The sequence below is a fragment of the Amblyomma maculatum genome, chromosome 6 (assembly GCF_055883805.1).
Source record: "Amblyomma maculatum isolate TAMU_Amacu chromosome 6, ASM5588380v1, whole genome shotgun sequence".
NCBI lineage: Eukaryota > Metazoa > Arthropoda > Arachnida > Ixodida > Ixodidae > Amblyomma > Amblyomma maculatum.
This window is the reverse complement of record NC_139349.1, coordinates 171,174,768-171,195,982: the sequence shown is the minus strand read 5'-3', so window position 1 is coordinate 171,195,982 and position 21,215 is coordinate 171,174,768. Positions and strand designations below refer to the sequence as shown.

Here is a 21,215-nt window from a genome sequence, read left to right as displayed (position 1 = left end):
AATTTGGGCAAGTCGGCAAGGACTTCACTATCAGAAACGTCACTACTCAGCCACGTTTCTGTCAAGATTAGTAGGTTGCTGGAGGATGATGTGACGATATTGGAAATAATGTCGCGCTTTGAAATCAAACTTTGGATGTTAGTAAAGATCGCTGACAATGAAAGTGCTTGTTGTGCATGTTTAGAACAGCCTGTCGATTGGTGATGAGGTGGTTGCTATTTTACCTCTTTTACGGTTTGTGAGGATTCATCGAACGTGTATCGTTTGGGACCAATGTGTAAAGTTTTGAAGCGCGAGGAGAACTTGTCGGTTACCGATCTGGCAAAGGCTACAAGATGTTTGCGAGCGTTACGTACAGGAAGGGAAAAATCTTCGCCAATACTGTAGTCAGTGCCTTTTAGTTTGGTGCCTAAGGAAAGGATGTTTTCTTTGGTTTTGGATGAGGTGAATTTCACGATAATCGGCCTTTTACGATCAGTGGAGTGGCGTCCAAGGCGGTGAGCACGCTCGATTAGATTAGGTTCGATGGCAAAATCTAGTTGGGTGGAGCAATGGCGGATGACTGTTTCTTCCGAGTCTGCATATGTTTCAGCGGGGTTAGTGTCGGGTATGTTGTAAAATATGAGGTTGTTGCGACGAGTGCGATTTTCGGCATCGTCCATACGTGCTTCCAGCTTGTCAATCTTGCAGGTAAGTTCAGAGTTCAGAGTTTTCAGGGCGTCTATTTCGGAATGGAGAGTGGAAAGTGAAGCGTAGTGCGATTCCAGAGCGTCCATGCGTTTGTTTAAGTCACTTAAGGTTGTTTCAGTAGTCTTAAGTTGTATTTTAATGTCCTGTAGATCGCAGATTACTGTAGCTTGGCCGGCAGTTAGTTTCTGGAGCTCGGAAAGTACGCTGTCGGTATGGTCGGGGCCGGGGTTAGTTTCAACATCCCCTGACAATAGCAAGAGAAGACGGATAACACGCAAACATTCGGCAACGATATCACAGCAGCACTGAGGGCTCGGCAGCTGCATTAAGAAGTAGTTACTCTTTTTTTTAGAAAATAGGGAAAACTTATTACTAACCTGCATTGTGAAAAGCAGAGGATTAGTAGACTGCGCTGTCGCACAGCTACCGAGCCCACAGAGCGGCGGTGATGACAGCATGCTCTTTATAAAGATCAGATGTGTTGATGTTCCTGGTGATGGGACTGGCCAATGAAGATCCTCGATGACGTACTCTGGCGGCGGTGAAGGCAGGTGCAATAATGGTGATCGCGCAGGTTGACAAAAAATTTCATCTTCATGGCGCATCAGGGTCACGGGAGAGACGGACGTGCAGGCTGCAGATGGCACAGCGGCGAGAAGCAGGTGAAGGGCGAGGGTAAATACCTGCATTGTGAAAAGCTGAGGATTAGTAGACTGCGCTGTCGCACAGCTACCGAGCCCACAGAGCGGCGGTGATGACAGCATGCTCTTTATAAAGATCAGCTGTGTTGATGTTCCTGGTGATGGGACTGGCCAATGAAGATCCTCGATGACGTACTCTGGCGGCGGTGAAGGCAGGTGCAACAATGGTGATCGCGCAGGTTGACAAAAAATTTCATCTTCATGGCGCATCAGGGTCACGGGAGAGACGGACCTGCAGGCTGCAGACGGCACAGCGGCGAGAAGCAGGTGAAGGGCGAGGGTAAATACCTGCATTGTGAAAAGCAGAGGATTAGTAGACTGCGCTGTCGCACAGCTACCGAGCCCACCACCGAGCTTTAGGCCCACATTTGCATCAGATCTGCCCTAAATTGCCCCGCAAGAGACAGATGCGGGCAGAAGCGGGAAGGGGCACTTGCCTGCCCCGCTAACGGCCATGCGGAAATTGGTGGGCAGCCCTATTTAGGGCAGCCCAGGAATTTTCTACATGAATCCCACATTTTCCTCTGACCTTCCCTCAGGTAAGGGTCCCGTGTAGGCAATGTGCGGGCATACCCGTAATTAGCTCCGCCGCTGCCCATGCGGGACCTATTCGGCTTTTGAGTGGGTAGCGCCACTTAGATTAGCCCAGGCTTTTTCTACACTAAGCCCAAATTCTCTTTGTATCGGCCCTAAATTTCCCCAAGTGGGACCATTGAGGGCCAGATGTGGGAATATGTACTCAGCTCTTTCCACCCAAGTAGCACAAAGTGGGCTATGACGTAGGGGCCCGCGTTGGGCCCGTGAGGGCAGATCATACGGGCCCCATGCGGGATTTGCAACACGTACCCAGAGGGGCCCCGCGTGGGCTGCCCAATATCACCGCGATCGGTCCCAAACTGTATCCGTGAGGGCAGCCCGAATGGGGCTGCCCGCATTCAGCTCAAATAGGACTGCCCGTATTCAGCCGAGGTAGACAAATGTGGGCAGCACACCAGAACCATTAATGTGTCCCACGTTTGTGCAGGCAGTGACATCACATTGATCAAGGTTTTAATTTTGAAGTCGATTAATCCCTCTGTACAGGCGCGGGGTTTGCGGAAGCCAGTCCGTTTGGGGCTGACCTACGTGCTGCCCTTATGGGTTGAATCGAGCATTTTCAGAGCTGCCCAAATTCCAATAACCAAGTGTGAAACATTAAGCACCATTTTTTTGTATGCTACACTCAGTAACATGAAATAAATTTATTCCCAACACTACAATAGTGTGGGCTGGCCCACATCACCCCAACATGTTGGTCTGAATATTTATTTCGGTGCTGCGTGCAGAATAGTAATGCTGTAGGAAACATTTGGAGGTCGTTCAGTGCATACCTGTAAAGCGGAACAGTTACTGTTGCATATTTTCTGTCGATACTGCATAATTAACGTTTGTAGAGCAAACATAGATAGTCTTTATTCATCGCATAGATATGCTTAGGACAGTTATGTGAAACCTCCAGAAGAGGCAATTAGTGGCCGGTATAACATGATTTACATAAATAAAATGGTGTCTTAAAGATAGGGTGGAGATGTTTCAGAGCGGTATGCCCGCCTACGGCCAATTTGGGGCCCACTGCGGCCTTTCATGGGCCGCCCCAATTGGGCTGACCTTATTTTTACCGCATGGACTACGAATATATGTTGCATTTTCCCGCACGTACCCCAAGAAATACCCGTGTGGGCAGCTTGGTAGTGTGCTCGCTTTTCAGCCCGGCCGCAAACCATGTGGGACCTATTCGGTTTTTGCGTGGGCAGCACCAATCGGACTAGCCCGTCATCTATTTGCTTTAGGCCCACATTTGCATCGGATCTGCCTTAAATTGTCCCGCAAGAGACCGATGCGGGCAGAAGCGGGAAGGAGTACTTGCCTGTCCCGCACACGGCCATGCGGAAATTATCTGGGTTTTTGGTGGGCAGCCCTATTTGGGGCAGCCCAAGAATTTTCTGCATGAATTCCACACTTTCGTCTGACCTTCCCTCAAGTACCCCTCAAGGGTCCCATGTAGGCAATGTGCGGACATACCCGTATTTAGCCCCACCGCGGCCCATGCGGGACCTATTCGGCTTTTGATTGGCCAGCCCCAATTAGATTAGCCCAGGCTTTTCCTACACAGAGCCCAAATTTTAATTGCATCGGCCCTAAAATTTCCAAAGCCGGACCCTTGAGGGCCAGATGTGGGAATATGTAATCAGTTAGCCCTTTCCGCGCCTATATGATGCCCAGATGGAAAAAGCAGGGGCAAGCCCAATTTGGGCTTGCCCGCTTAATCCCTGAAGGGGGCCCTCATGGGTGTTATTGTGTTTACCCAAACCCAACTTGCCCATACGGGCCCCAGGTGGGCCACGTAATATGTGCTACTTGGGCACGCCTATATGATGCCCAGATGGAAAAAGCCGGGGAAAGCCCAATTTGGGCTTGCCCGCCTGATCCCTAAGGGTGTTATTGTGGTTGCCCAAGCCCAACTTGCCCATACGGGCCCCTGGTGGGCCACGTATGTGTGCTACTTGAGATCGTTACACTGAGGGTCGCTTATTCACCACGTCAGAATCAGAGACCTCAGCGCGGCGAAGATCGACCCGCTCCTACTTCCTGTACCTTTTTTTTCACTGTTTAGGCGGCAACACATTGTGCGTGACACTTTCCCTTTCACAGCCAAAGCTCTGGGGCAATGTAGGAACATGCTCGAGCATGAAATTGCTTGAACCAAGCGACAAGAACCACCTGGGCTTTGCGTGAGCAGCGGCTGCTCATGAGTTGACATAATATGGCTTAACCCTCATCGCTCAGCCGCCCTAGCACATCAGAGGGGTCAGCGTAGTGTTACACTACCATAATGATCCAGCCACATTAAAAAATAGCTTACTGTTGTGCCCAGCCAAGGCCGCCCAGAAATTCCGCCGGACGCCGAATTCTTCCGGCAAACGCCTCCTTCACAAAATCCGGATACGTTTCTGCAAAGCACCGGTGCACTGGAGTCGAGCCGTGCCAAGGGGAGAGAAGCGACGTGTTTGAACATGAGCTGAGCATCCAGACAGCTCGGCGCCGTCGCCCTGGCGGTAGACCCCTTTTCGCCCCCCCCCCCCCCCCGGAATATTTGAAGCAAGAGCGCAGCAAGCTCTCCCATTGGCCCTGCGAAAAGTGCTTCCATCGGATTGGACCATTTGAGCGTCAACGGTTTCTCGGTTTATGGAGGCTCAAGTGCTTCCGTTCTAGACTCCGAGTGTGAGTTCGTCACTAGCGTCCATCGGGAGCAGTTCACCCCCAGAGAGAGCGGACGCAGCGGAATCTCCCCGGCCGTCGCAGCGCGAGGACAGTCGCGTATGGCAATGTTAGCTTTCGGCCCCAGAGCCGAACTCGTTGTGTAAATGCCTGTATATAGTGTATAAAGATTTTTCTTCATCTCACCAGCGCCGACTCAGATTCATCGCTACCGCCGAGGGAACTGACAGCCCTCGTTCGCGAAACGGGTGACGAGAGCTACGCAACCAACTCCTTGGCACAACCCTGTTGACGGTGGGTTACTGTGTGATAACCCCACCGGCACAACATTGGATGGCAGCTGCAGGATTAACCGGCGTCAGGCATCCTGGTCCGGTGAGTACCTGATTGTGGATTGTTATAACGTTTATTTGGGACCGGCAGTAGAACGCGCGCTCCGGACGGGGCCTACGTCGTCCTCTGGGCACCGGCCGCGCGGCCTGGGTCCCTGTTCTCCGTTGCCGCCTCGCTGGTTCCCTGCCGGGCCAGCGCCTTGATGACCTGCCGGACGGCTCAGAGTTGTTCCTTTTGTCGCTCCCTGCGGCTGCTTGCAGTCGCGCCGGGATCCTCCCAGACTTAGCTTCTTCCTGGTACTTGTTGCAATTCCACAGAATGTGAGCGAAGTCGGTCGTCTCCGTTCGGCAGACTCTGAATTTGTCTGTCAGGTGCGTCTCGGGATACATTGTGCATCAGCAACGGGCTGGGGAGTGAGCCCGTCTGTAGCTGTCTGAATAATACGGCTTGCTCTCAACTGAGCCCCGAGCAAGGGAGTGGAAGAGTTCTGCGAGCTAGGCGGAACGCCTTGGTTATTTCGTTGTAGTCGGTCATTCGATTCTTGGTGCTGAACCACAGCGGCTAGTCGACCGAGGCGCGGTCCGTTAGCACGCGCGCCTCGGCGTGTGCCGTCTCATTGTGGTTGGCGTTGCGGTCTGAGGCCTCGCCCGCGTGCGCCGGGAACTACTTGATTCTCACTTGTTTGCTGCCATCGTCATTCTTGGTTGACTGCAGTATGCACCCCGCTTCCTTCGCTATCCTGCCTTTGGCGTAATTTCTCACCGCCTGCCTCGAGTCGCATAGCACTGTCTGGCAGTCGCGGTCGGTGATGGCCAGGGCGATGGCCACCTTCTCTGCTTGCTCCGCCTTGGTGCATCTCGTGCTGGCGGTCGTGCGAACGGTGCCGGTCACGTCGACGACGACCGTCGTGCAGCCGTGTATCTTGGCATACTCAGCCGCATCAACGTAGCGTGCGTGTGTGTCGGCCGCGTGCTGGTCTATCAGCGCCTTGGCTCTCGCTGCTTTCCTCCCTTTGTTATACTTCGGGTGCATGTTCTTCGGTTCTGAGTCCACTCTGATGCTGCGCCTGATCTCATCGGGGACGGGGAGCTGCGGCTGCTCCCTGCCTTGATATCCAATTCCCACGTTGTCCAGGATTTTCCGGCAGGCCTTGGTCGTAGACAGTCTTTCGAGCTGTGCGGCGCGTTGGGCCTCCGCTATCTCCTCCAGCGTGTTGTGCACCCCCAGCTGCCGGAGGCGTTTGGTGCTCGTTGTTTCGTACAGTCCCAGTGCCGTCTTGTAGGCTCCGCGGATGAGTATATCTATCTTGTTTCTCTCGCTCTTCTTTCACTTGTGGTAGGCCGCCACGTACGCTACGGGACATATTGCCACCTAGCGTTGCCAGGTGGCGCATGACTGAGCGAAGGACGACGAAGTGTCGCTTGTGGGTTTTGCGTCTGTGCTGCTCACCGCTGTTGTATCGGAGCTATTCTTGATATTCTTGATATCCTCAATCACCTTGTACGTGACATTCTGGTGGAGCTGCTGGGTAAGATCACCTATGCAAGAGTCTCCATCTGAAAGACGTCGCGCCAGCCCTGTGCCATTGGACACCCCCGTGCATCGCTGCAGTCGACGGCTCCAGGGACTGCCTCCGGAGTTTCAGCCATCACCCGCCGCCATGACATCTAGTGCTCCTGCTCAGCAGGTAACGGGCGTCGCACCGGCCTGTAACTACACCTTGCAGGCCCCTCGGGTACCGAAGTCTTTTCACGGTGACCTCTTTGAGGATGTGGAGGACTGGTTCCTTCAGTTTGAGCGTGTCGCTGCATTCAACCAGTGGGACGATGCTGCCAAACTAAGGAACGTCTACTTCAGCCTTGAGGATGGCGCCCGGATCTGGTTCGAGAACCGAGAGCAAATGTTAACGTCGTGGCGGGAATTCCGTCGTCAACTGCTCGAGGCCTACACTAGCGCGGATCGTCGCGAGCATGCAGAACGTGCCATTCACTCCCGCATCCAGATGCCCAATGAGAGTGTCCAAGCGTACGTCGAGGACATGATGCGCCTTTTCAGGCGAGCGGATCCCGCCATGTCCGAGGACAAAAAGGTCAGGCACTTGATGCAGGGTTTGAAAGAGCAACTGTTCGCAGGCCTTGTGCGCAACCCACCGTCGACTGTAAATGGATTCCTTGCGGAGGCCACCACAATGGAAAGGGTGCTCCAACAACGTGCCGCGGCTTATAACCGACCCCTCCATACTGGCACAACTGCGGAGTCATTTGCATCTTCCGAGCGGCATCCTGATGCTTTGCGTGAACTGATTCGCAGTGTCGTGCGCGAAGAACTGAGAAAGTTCTGGAACCCCATGCAGCAATCGCCAGCTTCCATTTCTGCTATAGTGCAAGAGGAGGTACGACAGGCGCTCAAGAGCCCTCTTTCGCCTATAGTTACGAGCCCACCATTGCTGTCGGGGACCGAAAACCGTCCCACATATGCTGAAGTTCTGCAGAGTCAGGCTTCCCCTTCACCACCACCCATTCCCGCGCCGCCTACAGTTTCGCTGCCCTCAGTGCAACCAGTGCAGTACTTCGACGAACGTCCCCTGCCCCGACGCAAAGCCGACATTTGGCGCACGCCTGACCGCCGTCCACTCTGCTTCCACTGCGGTGAACCAGGCCATCTTTACCGGGATTGTCCTTATCGACGCCTCGGTCTTCACGGCTTCCGCATCGACGCGCCTCCTCCCCGGTTTGGTCAACGACCCCGAGTTATTGAAGAGTATCTGGCGGAACAGCGTTCATCTCGTTCGCAGCGTCAGTCCCGCTCCCCTTCACCAAGGCGCTCATTGACGTCCACCCAAGGTTCCTCGCGAGAGGGACAAGGCCGCTCGTCTAGCCCTGGTCGGGAAAACTGAAAACAGCGACCTTCGGGGGCGAGGCCGCTGGTAGTCGCTGCGTTGAAGACCTCCCGTCGTCGCCGCTTCGATCCGACCGCGAGCTGCTGGTACCGTCCCCTAGGGAAGCCAAAAGCGTTTCTCTGGACATTCCTGTTATTTTAGACGGTCGTACTCCAGTGAATGCATTAGTGGACACCGGTGCGGATTATTCGATTTTGAGTGGTCGCATGGCGACTGTTTTGAGGAAGGTGCTCACTGCTTGGCCAGGTGTGTACCTTCGAACCGCCGGCGGTCATATAGTTACCCCAAAGGGAATGTGCACGGCTCGTATTCAGATTGACAGATATACGTTCGTCGTTAGTTGCGTCGTTTTGAGTGACTGTTCCCGTGACCTTATCCTCGGCATTGACTTTCTGCGAGAATACGGAGCAGTTATCGACCTGCGAAATAGACGCGTCACATTTTCGATGGGACAATCTGCCGAACGAGATAGTAGCAGTCCTTGCAATGCCGCACTTCGCGTTTCCGCCGAGAGCGTCTCGCTGCCGCCGCGAAGCAGTGTTCTTGTGGAAGTTACCTGTGACGATTTCCGTGCCGGCGATGCTGTAGCAGAAGCGAACCATTCACTCCTGCTTGCTCAAGGCATCTGCGCTGCTCGAAGTTTATTGTCGCTTCACAATGGCCGGGCTGCACTCCTTGTCACAAATTTTTCTAATGAGCACCGGCACTTGTTTCCGGGAACTGCTATCGCTTTCGCTGATCCTGTTACGCACGATCCGGTCTGTTTTACATCCACGGCAGTCGAAACTAATGAGCCATCTCTTGACAACATCGACATTAACTGCCACTTGTCGAAGGAGAAACGGCGGGCCTTAGAGCTACTGTTGCTGGACTTCAAGCACTGTTTTGCTTCTTCCTCGAAGGTTCGTCAAACGCCCATCACACAACATCGCATCATTACTTATGAAGACGCTCGCCCTATACGACAGCAGCCTTATCGTGTGTCTGCCAAAGAACGAGAAGTGATCCAGACGCAGGTTCAGGAGATGCTGGATGATGGTGTTGTACAGCCTTCACAAAGTCCGTGGTCTTCACCAGTAGTCCTGGTCAAGAAGAAAGACGGCACTCTTCGATTTTGCGTCGACTATCGGAAATTGAATAATGTGACAAAGAAAGATGTATACCCGTTGCCGCGCATCGATGACTCACTGGACAGATTGCGACGTGCGAAGTATTTTTCATCTATTGATTTGAAAAGCGGTTATTGGCAAATCGAAGTAGACGAAAGAGACCGAGAAAAAACCGCATTTGTCACTCCAGATGGCCTATATGAATTCAAAGTACTCCCATTTGGATTGTGCTCTGCCCCAGCTACATTCCAAAGGATGATGGACACCGTCCTCACTGGACTCAAGTGGCAGATCTGTCTTGTGTACTTGGACGACGTAGTTGTTTTTTCCGAAACATTTGACCAACACCTCGAACGCCTTCGAGCTGTACTGGAAGCGCTCCGTTCTGCTGATCTCACGCTGAAGCCCGAGAAATGCCACTTCGGGTATACAGAACTCAAGTTCCTTGGGCATGTTGTGAGCGCCGATGGGGTGCGCCCGGATCCCGAAAAGACTGCTGCCGTCGCACGGTTTCCCGTTCCAGCTAACAAGAGGGCTGTGCAGCGCTTTCTCGGCCTGTGCGCATATTATCGGCGGTTCATTGCGGACTTCTCTCAAATTGCGGAACCTCTAACGCGCCTCACAAGGAAGGACACCGCCTTTGTGTGGAACTCTGAGCAGCAAACGGCCTTCTCTTTGCTTCGCGAGCGCCTTCAAACATCCCCTGTTCTGGCGCACTTCGATGAAGCGGCTGACACAGAGGTGCACACTGACGCCAGTAGTATCGGTCTTGGTGCAGTCCTTGTTCAGCATCAAGACGGGATTGAGCGAGTAATAGCCTATGCTAGCCGCACACTCTCTCGCGCCGAAACGAACTACTCTACCTCGGAAAAGGAATGCCTGGCGGTCGTGTGGGCCACTATGAAGTTTCGCCCCTATCTTTACGGCCGACCATTTAAAGTCGTCACTGACCATCATTGTTTGTGCTGGCTGGCAAATCTGCGAGACCCATCGGGACGACTTGCACGCTGGAGTTTACGACTTCAGGAATTTGACATAACTATTGTTTATAAGTCAGGCCGCAAACACGAAGACGCTGACGCGCTGTCACGAGCCCCCGTTGACACTGACGATGCTGCAGCCGATGGCGACAGCGGCTTTCTAGGAGCTCTCAGCGCATCTGAGCTCAGGGATCGACAAAGAGCTGATCCAGACATCCTTCCATTCATCGATTATCTGGAAGGGCGTGATACGCCGCTCCCTCGACGCCTATCTCGGCACATTGGTTCATTCTGTATGCAGCAAGGCGTCTTGTATAAAAGAAACTCCCAAGGCCAAGAAAGAGCTTACCTTCTGGTAGTACCATGCGAGCTCCGTGCGGATATTCTACTTGCTTGTCACGACGAACCGACGTCTGGTCATTTGGGTTACTCACGGACGCTTGCTCGCGTCCGCAACATGTATTACTGGCCAGGACTCTCCGCAACTGTGAAACGCTATGTAAGAAGCTGTCGCGAATGCCAGCGCCGTAAAACACCGCCTCTGAAGCCTGCCGGATTTCTCAAGCCCGTTAGAGCACCACGTATTCCGTTCGACCAAATCGGCATGGACCTCCTTGGCCCTTTCCCTTTGTCGCAGGCGGGAAACAAATGGATAGTAGTCGCTACTGACTACCTGACCCGATACGCTGAGACAAAGGCAATCCCTCATGCCACAGCTTCTGAAGTAGCCGAGTTTTTCATGCATAACATAGTCTTGCGGCATGGCGCCCCTTCGTATGTCATTACCGACAGAGGCACAGCTTTCACTTCGCAGCTCATCGACCACATATTTGAGTTGAGTTACACGACGCATCGCAAGACCACAGCGTACCATCCGCAGAGCAATGGTCTCACCGAAAGGTTAAATAAGACGATTGCGGACATGTTGTCAATGTACGTCGATGTGCAGCACAAGACCTGGGACGAGGTGCTGCCGTACGTCACATTTGCGTATAATACAGCCCAACAGGAAACAACGCGCTTCACACCATTTCGACTTGTGTACGGGCGTGAAGTTCAGAGCATGCTCGATTCCATGCTTCCGTGCCCAGATGATGACCAGCTTCCGCCAGGTGCCCAGCAGTATGCCATCCGCGCTGAGGAAGCCCGCCAGCTTGCCCGTGTGCACATCGGGCGGCAGCAGACCTCTGACGCGCACCGCTACAACCTCCGGCACCGCCAGGTTCACTACAAACCTGGGGACCAAGTCTGGGTGTGGACACCAGTTCGCCGTCCAGGCTTGTCAGAGAAACTCCTTTCCCGCTACTTCGGGCCGTACAAAGTGTTGCGTCGTGTGAGTGATCTCAGTTATGAAGTTATTCCAGACGGCGCCGCACTTTCAAAACGCCGAAAGCCCAGCTCGGACATTGTGCACATTGTGCGGCTGAAGCCGTACTACCAACGATAACGCACGGCCACCTCCTGTGACGACTCTCTTACTTTCACACCTTTCTCACCGCCCGTCTTCACTTTTTTTTTCTTTTTTTTTTCGGAAGGGGGAGTAATGCCACCTAGCGTTGCCAGGTGGCGCATGACTGAGCGAAGGACGACGAAGTGTCGCTTGTGGGTTTTGCGTCTGTGCTGCTCACCGCTGTTGTATCGGAGCTATTCTTGATATTCTTGATATCCTCAATCACCTTGTACGTGACAATATGATGAACGAATGGATCAGTCTGATCAGGCTCTCTTCCCTCGTTCCACTTTTCTGGTTCGTGACTCGTTTGAGTAGTCTCGTGGCGTTCGCTGCTTTCACAAGAAGCCGGGTGTTGGTCTCGCCGTTTCTGCCGTGCGTCTCGATTGTCATTCCCAACATTCTGATCTTGTTGACTCTTGGGATCGCGTTTGCCTCTCCGGTATTGACTTTGATTGCCTCGTACTCTCTCTGGCTGCTCTTGGGTTTGCGGTGCTTGACGGACGGGTAGACGAGGAGCTCCGACTTGCTCGGCCAGAATCTGAGCCCCGTTCCGTCGAGTTGGTCTTCGATCGCATCAACGGCCGCCTGTAAAGTGAATTCGATGAGGGCATCGCTGCCCCGTTCTACCCACAGCGTTATGTCATCTGCGTATATCGTATGTCGGACTTCCTTGATGTTCCTGAGCCTTTCGGCCACTCCTATCATCACGAGATTGAAAAGCACTGGCGAGATGGATAATCCCTGAGGTGTGCCTGTGCTTCCCAGCTTCTCCTGTGCTTGGAGGTCCCCCGCTCTGAGCTCGGCCGTTCGGTCCGTGAGGAAGTCTGATGTAATGGTATGATCTCTCTCCCATGTTGAGTTTGGAGACTTGGGATAGGATCGCCGAGTGCTTCACCTTGTCGAAAGCGCTCTGCAGGTCGAGTCCCAGTACTGCTTTGTTGTCGCCGGTGTTGCCGTCGATGATCTGGTGCTTGAGTTGTATGATGGCGTCTTGGGTACGTAGATGCTGCCTGAAGCCAATGAACATTTCCGGGTAGAGATCTTCTTTCTCGAGGTATTCCTGCCACCTGTTGTGCAGGACGTGCTCCAACACCTTGCCCGCGCAAGATGTGAGCGATATGGGTCGGAGGTTATCCGTGTCGAATGGCTTGCCCGGCTTGGGGATCAGAATGATCTTGGCCTTCTTCCACTGCGTCGGCAGCGTTCCCGTTTTCAGCATTTGTTGTAATAGCTCGTGAGGCTTTCTATGGACTTGTCGTCGAAGTTCTTAAGCGCTTTAATGATGATGCGGTCCAGCCCGGCCGCCGACCAGCTGTTGAGGTCCTGCAGTGCTTTGCGAACTTCTAAGTCTACATCTCTGTCGAGACGGGTGTTGGGCAGCCCCCCGTTCGGCCCGTAGCACTCCGTGGGTGTAGTCGGCAGGGATCTGTCGCTGATGTGTTTCGTCACCTTATCGGTGCCGTGTTTCGTGAGTCCTCGATGGATGAGTTTCGCCAGTCGGTCCCTTTGGTGTGACTTAGTCTTGGCTTTGTCGAGCAGATGCTTCAGCAAATTCCATGTTTTTCCGTTGTGCATCTGGCCGTCGGCAGCGTTGCATATCTCGTTCCACTGTTGCGCACATAGCGTGCGACAGTGGTCCTCGATTGCTGTGTTGAGTTCTGCGACTTTATTTCGTAGCCTACGAATAAAGCGCTGTTTTTTTCATCTGTTGAGAATGGACTGCTTGGCCTCCATAAGATGGGTCAGTCGGCTATCCATTCTGTTCGTTTCGAGGTCTGTTACTATGTCATTGGTTGAGTTACGAATATCTTGAAGGATCTTGTTGGTCCACGTGTCGATGTCGTCGATTTCGGTCTCTTCCGCCTCCTGATTTCTGTTATCTCTGAAAGCGGTCCAATCGATCCACGTACATTTCCTGACGTTGGTATTGCTCTGCTCCGGTATGACGATTTCCACGATCATGTGGTCGCTGCCGAGGTCCATCCCCATGTTTCTCCACGTGATCGTGATCGGTTCGTTGTTCTTGACGAACGTGAGGTCGGGGCTGGTATCTCGGGACACGGAGTTGCCAATCCTCGTTGGGTAAGCCGGATTGGTTATGAGGGTATAGGCGAGCTTCACCGCGTCTCGGGATAGGTTTCTGCCTTTCGCATTGCTCTTGACGTAGCCCTACGCCGGATCCATTGCATTAAAGTCGCCGCATGCGATCAGCGGGCTCTGGCCGGCCGTCGTGCTTGCCTTGATAGGAAAGGCTTTCAACCTCTGCAGTCTCCGCGATGGGTTACTGTAGATGTTCAAAATGAAGATGCTGTTTTTTCTTTGCTTAGTCGGTACGAGTTCGGTGAACGTGTGTTCAATCCTGACGTTGCTTAGCCTGCGTTTGACGAAGGTGAGTCCCTTCTTGACCAGGGTGCACAGGCCTCTGCCGTCGGGCGGGCCCGCGTGCACTCTGTAGCCGGGGAGGGACGGCTTTTCCGTTAGCGTTTCTTGGAGGAGGAGCACGTCGGGCTTGCGAGCCGAGCGCTCGATGTGCTGCTGGACGACTTCCCTCTTTTTGACGAAGCCGCGGCAGTTCCACTGCCACACTGTTATGCCTGTGGAGGTGGAGGCCATGATTGTCCTATTCGAAATTCTCTGAGTTGCTGCGCTTGGTTGACTTGATACTGTACTAGCGCGAACGTTGGGTTGCTTAGTTGCATGCTTCTTTCGAGATTGTTGAGTCCATTGACGTTCTCCGTTTGGAAGGCTTCGATCGATTTCATCATATCCTCGAGGCTGTTGAGTTTGGCCTCGACGTTTTTGTTGCTGCTGTCGGTGCTGCAGTTGCTCATGTTGTTCTTGGTCTTGCGTAATTCGACGGCCCTCTACTTCGTTGCCGGCTTCTTGTCTGCGTCGGCCGTAGTTTCTTCGGCCGTTGTTGCCGCTCGGGCTGGATCTTTGCTGTTTGACGTTGCGGAGGGCGTTGTGGATCTCCGCGATTTCCTTGGTGAGGTTGTTGATGGTGGCTCGCAGGATCGCGTTCTCCTTTTTTACGGCCTCGTTGATCTCCCGTTCTTTGGTTGAAGCGTTGTCTTCTATCTTGGCGTTGTCACTCGGATTGGTCTTCATGATACCTCGTGCGGCGTTGCCCCAACCGACTCTCTCGCGCGACGGTGCTCTTTGGGTTTTCGTTTTTCGCGCGTCTCTGCTCTGGCTCCTGAGTACCTGAAGTTTTCCTCAAACGGCAGACTTTTTCTGACACACAGGGTAGCTTAGAGAAAGGCTGAGCATAGCATTATGTTAACCTTGCGTGTTTCAAGCCTACAGGAAGTGTTTTGAAAACCAAGGGATGCTGAGAGGGGATTCAGTGCGAGAAAAGCTTGCGCGTCTTTTGCTAGGAGTGAGATAGCGAACCTCTCGTACACTATTCTAAAAAGGCAAACAACAAGAGGCCGTTGTAAAAGATGGAAAGTTACAAGGTCAGAGAACTTCTCCAAATTTGTGATGAGTTGGGCATCGATTTGGGCTCAACAAAAAGAAAAAAGGAAATTCTTGAGATCATGCAGGCAGAAGACGTGACGGTTGAGGAAGCCGCAGAGGCCTGGGATGATATTCAAGAGAGAAGAAGGAAGGAGGAAGACGAAAGGCTAGAACTCCAAAAGCGCGATGAGCGTGAAAGGCTGGCTTGAACGCCAAAGGCGCGAGGAGCGTGAAAGGATTGAACGCCAAGAGCGCTATGAGCGTGAAAGGCTAGAACGCAAAAGGCGGTTGTCCCGCTTGAAGAAGCTTATGCAGCTTGAGCTTTCAGCCCATGAAATAAGTGTTGAAAAGCATGCAGCTTAAATTGCCATTCAAGGTAACAGTTCGAAGCCGCGGGAGGGTCTGCAACCGTTCCTCTTCGCCGAGGATATGGCAGAGTATTTGGCAGATTTCGAGTGTGTCTGCAAAAGCAAGCACTTTGAGCGAGATACTTGGGCACAAAAATTTGTAGCACTTCTCTCCGCTGAGCTGTCGGAAAAAAATCAAGCGGGTGATAGACGGTGACTTGAAAAACTACGATTACCTGAAAGAGTAATTACTGAAAAGACATCAGCTGTCACCAATGAAGCTTAGAGACAGGTATCGGCGTGAGAAAAACTACCAAAACGTTCTTGGATTTGGCGTATCAACTAAAAGCCGCTATAACCGAATGGCTAGACAGTCAGGGCGTCTCGTAGAAAATTGTAATTGCAACAGAGAATGAGACAAAGCTTGGGGAAGCAGCCGAGCAACGCGACCGCAGCAGCGAGAAGATTGAGCCTCGAACAGAAGTGTCTCGAGTTACCTTGATCGAGCCACTGGCAGCTGAGACGGTTGGAGACGACTCCATCGGCGAGAAATTCGCAGTGACATCGTCCTGCACGCCGCCCCACGTAGCTGTAAAGGCCGGAATACATGCGGCGTTTTTTTCCACGATTTTCGCGCGTCGAAAACTGCCGCGCCGACGCGACGCCCAGCTCGAGATACATGGAACGACGAAGCGGCGCGAGCGCCGCCGCGGATCCCTCGATGCGAAAGCAAATGCAGCAGCGAGCGAAAATAACCGCAGAGCGAGGTACGTGAGAGAAGCGACGCTGTCCCTTGTGGTAAAATCCTGAAAGTGCTCATTCGAATGCTACTGTGCTAAATGTAGAAAGCGTACATAGGTGCGCAAGGATTTGGCTCGCTCGAATGAACGGAGATACTTCGGAATGCCCGCTCCGATACCAGCGGCACGGTTTTCATTTTATTTTTACAAATTTCACTCCAGGGAGCAAACAAACACACAACGATCCGAGAGTAGGTCGTATACTCACAAAAAAGCGACATTCCGTGCTTGATTAAGCGTTTATTTTTACGATAATCACATTTCTGCGACCAAACTGCCCCATACCTCGTCAGCCAAGGCGGCCATGTTGACAGCGGCCGCTCAAACCGGAAATGCCAGCTTTCCGCGCTCCTATTGGCTCGCGTCGACAGTAGTTTCCGGTTCGAGAGGACGCCGCGCCGCCCGCGCGTCAAATATCTGGCAGGATCAGATCGGTGGCGGCGCGCGTTTTTTCTGACGCGGGGCGTCGAGTGCGCGCCGTCGGGCGTAAAACGCCGGTTTGACGCGGCAAAAACGCTCCATGTATTCCGGCCTTAAAGGTGGGTTCAGACGAAAGGACCGGAGCGCGGATGGTCCGCGCGCGTCAGCACGGATCTGGTGCCACGTGAACACGCGTCCGCGTGTCGATCCGGCCGTCGAACATTCATACGAAGCCAGCGGACCATCCGCGTGTACCCTCCTCCCCATCGGTGGCGGCGCGCTGCCGAAAACCTTTCTACCGAGAGTTTCAGAGTTTCAACATGAACGCCGAGCGAGACCGTCGTCTCGCTGCTCTGGCTGTTCTACGTGAAGTGTGCGAGGACAACGAGGAAACGAAAAAGCGTTCATCTATTGCAAGCGTTCTTTATTGCAAGCATCGTCAATATTCTGTATCGGTGGGCAGCTCTCAACGAGAGCTAAAAACGTGAGTGTCGCTTCATCACTGAGCGCTGTTTTTGCTGCTTCACCCATAATAAGCACTAGAAACCGAGTAAAGCTACAACTCTGGCACACCCGCAAGCACAAACACAAAAAACGATGCACTGCAGTGAACACAGAGCGAACGACGCAGCGAATGCACAACAAACAATACGCCGCTCAAACTGAATACGAGACGAAAAGCGTGGGCGTAGCAACGCGGAGGCAGCAGCAATAAAGCAAAAAGAGCAAAAACAATCTCGGTCCGCGGCAGATGCCCGGTCCGCGCGGACTGAAAAAGGCGCTTGGCATATTCAGTCCGCGCCGCAAGGACGGCCACGCCGCTCGCCCGCCGTCGCTCAGAGCAGTGACGTCAGCGTCACGTGGGGCGCGGGTAGCGATGACGCGCGCGGACCATCCGCGCTCCGGTCCTCCCGTCTGAACCAAGCTAAGAAATCCGATTCCACCAATCGAGAGTGGGGACCTGGCAGTAAATCAACCGCCTGACAACTCAGAAGCTGAAGTCGTAAGGCGTGGCGGAGATGTAGTCAGGCTAGTAGACGACAAATTGGCAATTTCCGAGATCAGCGTTGTCGTAGATCATCACGCGCGGAAAAACGAAGTGGCGATCATGGAAACTGCGCAGCCCACGAGTGTTTAACAACGAAGGCAGACCCATGACACGGACGCTGTCGAGAACCACACCTGTGAAGTCGACAGCGGGCATGACAGCGAGCGACTAGATAGGAGCCATGTTTCATGTCCTGACGCGCTCTGTTGTATTGGCGAAATCAACAACCCTTGTGAGAACATGGACCTCACGCGATCCGGAGCGCCCCAACTGTCGGACGAACTTGATCGTGCGCCGGTTAGCGCTGAGCGTTGCGGCAGGCCGGCGAATCAGGGTAACTTGAGTGGCGAGCCTGCAGAGGATATGCCTAGCTCGGGGGCTGGCGTGAGCGAGCCTTGTCCTTGTTCGGACGCGACTGGCAGTGAGTCATGCGCTGCTGGCCGCGATGCAGACGCGGCGCCGCACTCCGACGATGCCAGCGCCATAAACGCCCCGGTTACCGGCAGTACAGTGCCTAGAATACTTGAAGTGTAATTACCGCCAAGCGGCGCCTATGGGAAGCGTTGAAGACGCTTGGCGATGCTTCCGCTAGGTGGCATGCTCTCCTGCTTACACGTCAGGCCGCCACGTGAAATGCATGCTTGGAGCCTCAACTGCGTGCGCGGTGCGGGCGTGTTGCGTTGCTTTTTCGTGCAAATGCTACTTTGAGGATTCACGATGAGCCGACGACAGAGTCACTGTTTTGTGCCCGGCTGCAAGAGCGGGTACAAATCATGCAAGGAAAAGTGTTCGTTGTTCGGTGTGCCGAAAGAACAGGAGGTATTTCAGCAGTGGCAGCGCAATATACCAAGAGCAGACAAGCCGCTTGAGCGAAACACTGCCGTGTGCGAGCCCACAAAAGCAGGCTTTTTGTCGTCCAGCACTGCAGAAGGCCTTAGAGTGACACTGAAAGGCACACTGGAGCTTCTCACATATCTGACTGAATGTGTCGGATATAAGTATTTACTAACTTCGCGTCTCAGCCAAGATCCGCTTGAAAACTTATTTGGAATCATTCGGCAATTATCTGGCTGCAATGATCATCCTACATCGTCTCAGTTCCTAACAGCAGTTAACTGCTCAAGTTTTTATAACCTCGTGAAAGCACTGAACACAGGAAACTGCGCGGGCGATGCTATCACTTCCTTAGTCGGAGTGAATGAAGCTGCCAACCATGCAGACACTCTAATTGATAAGGGAAAACTTGATGAGGCTTCAAGTGTCCTCGACAAGTCCGAACTCGGTGACCATATCAACCCACAGCAGACCAGCGACGCAAGGTTGACATATTACTTGGCTGGATATGTGGCTCGAAAGAGGGTGATGGGTACAAAGTGTCGGGAATGTTTCGAGCAGCTTTTGACATCTGCTGAAGATGCGGATGAGGGTCTCTCCTCATTTACTGCTTTTTGCGATCAAGGAAGCCTTCTGTATCCTTCAGTCCAGCTATTCGCATTTGTCGAAGCTTTAGAAGATGTGTTTACTATGTGGTTCAGTTGGAACAAGCTTCATCGAGACAGCATGGTGGAAGTTCTTCACATTATGCAGAATGTGCCCCGTGTAGGATGTCAGGCACACCAGCAGGGACTCACAAACAACATAGTGAAGTTCTTTCTTCTTGCTAGGCTTCATTTTTTTACCAAGTCCCTCAATAAAGATAGACCTTCAGCAAGCGAAAGGAGGAAGCACCTGAAGCTTAGAAGAACAACTTGAGTGGCAGCAACTCCTGTTGGACCTACCACATGTTCTCACTTGTTTGATGCAAAAAGTCAACATTTTAAAACTAGTGTCCAATAAGTTCGTTCTGTTTGACAAATAACCATAGTGTTGGCTCCAATTTGGGATTTTGTTCGATGCTTTAGTGCCCATCATTTGTGGAATAAAAATGTTTTATACAGCAGAAATTTGTTATTGCTGATAGAAGAAAAAGAGCTAAAAAACAACTTAGGCAAATAAACATTCAAACAAATTAACCTCACGGACAAATACACAACTGTCATCAGATCGTATTTCTCGCATTTGTTCTGTACGATGCGAACTTGCCAGCTTTTCCTTCTTGTGGGTCCGGCAAAGTGCTCGGCAAAGTGCGTCACCTTTGATAGCGGCCCCGCATCCCCATTTCGGCCAAATTCCACAAACGTCACCGAGCCTGCGATTGTTGCTTATCTTTCTGGAAAGTGAATTGGGGGCTCCTGGAATGGTTAGTGTATCTGCATGCTAAAGAAGGCGCGGAGTTGATTGAAAGAAACGCGAGATCCGAGAGCGATCCGCAACAACGAAATTCACGGCAAATAAAAGGCAGCTTTGCGAAAGTATTCATTCACATTGGCACGACACACATGTTGGCAAATAAAGATGCTGTGTACATGCGCAAGTCGCAGTAAGAACAAAGAATACAGCGGAACCCAAAGGCACGTCGCTAAACGCGGCCGATTTACTGCGCGGAGAGCAGACGACTTCGCTGCGAGTGGACGTGTAAGCGGGTGTCAGCGCCACCTGGATCTCCCTCTCCGGAGCATCGCGGAGGGGCTTCACGGGCGGAGGCGCGGTCAGCACACTTCCCTAGTCTAGCCACTGTACCGGCAGCTTGAAAGAGCTGGCACTAAAAAAAAGAAAGCAAAAATTCAAGTGCTGCCGCCGAAAAGAGCGAAAAGGCAGTTGCATGAAAAAATGCTGTCATCGAAAGGTGACAAAACGCAAACGATCGCGAAAAGAAAAGAAGCGGCGATCCAAGCGGCACAAATGCACCCGCGCTGAGAAAATGCGCGATTGGTGCGCAAAGCGTAAGGAACGAGACATATCGTTCAACAAAGCGAGTAACTTGTGCTCGTCTGTTCTTTCACACACAAAGTGGAAAGAAAGGTCTCGTAGAGAACTAGAACGCCGAAGCTGTAGCGGAGGGCGGAGAGCCAAACCGCCGAATACTGCTAGGCATTCTGCCGCTCGCGGAAGAGAGCAGCACAGTGCGAACTCGGATGCTTTGAGTCGTGCATTCGAGACATAGCTATATTCGACGAGCGTTTCGTCGCTAACGGTAATGCTGTAGGCAAATAGGGGCAAAATTTAATAATCTCCTTGCTTCCTCAGTTGTGGTTTATGGTCCAAGTGATTTCAACTGTGATTATTAATTTTCCCTGCTATTTGCCCTATCATTATTGTGCCAAATTGTTGTCTGAACCTTGTCTGCTGCATCCTATGCACTAGTCTCTTGTTGTAGTGGGAGCAAAAAGGCGACAACAATTTAGCTAACTGAATTTGAAATTTTGCATCTGTCTGGTGTTTGACGGGTGACCAAGGGTACTTGCTTGTGTTGGGTGTTGCCTGCTGTCGGTCGGTTTTGTAAGCCGCAGAACAGTGTACCACTACCAGTGGCGAGAGGAAAGGACATCAGAGCGACCCGAGCGAAGTGCCCCGGCAACAAGGCTGTCGGCAGAGATCCTGACCTGGCGAGTAGAACCCTAGGCACGCGAGGCTACCTGGCGCCCGGACAATGGACGTGAGCTTGGAGGAACCTGGCGAACGAGCGCGCCCGGCATCCTAGCCACATGCGAGCAGCTCGTCTTCCGGCGCATTGTCTGATGGCGGGGTTGCTGTTGTGCCCGGCCAAGGCCGCCTAGAAATTCAGCCGGACGCCAAACTACTGCGGCAAGCGCCTCCTTCACAAAAACCGGATACTTTT

At 52.7% G+C, this 21,215-nt stretch overlaps 1 protein-coding gene across 1 annotated transcript; it reads right to left on the bottom strand.

Annotated features, from left to right (window-relative positions):
• Nucleotides 1-208: 208 nt before the first annotated feature.
• On the bottom strand, nucleotides 209-1,236 carry LOC146187402 (uncharacterized). The gene has a single exon (XM_084605771.1). It carries the CDS (start codon nucleotides 1,146-1,148, stop codon nucleotides 216-218), a length of 933 nt encoding a protein of 310 aa, XP_084461897.1. The 5' UTR covers nucleotides 1,149-1,236; the 3' UTR covers nucleotides 209-215.
• Between the last annotated feature and the right edge of the window lie 19,979 nt (nucleotides 1,237-21,215).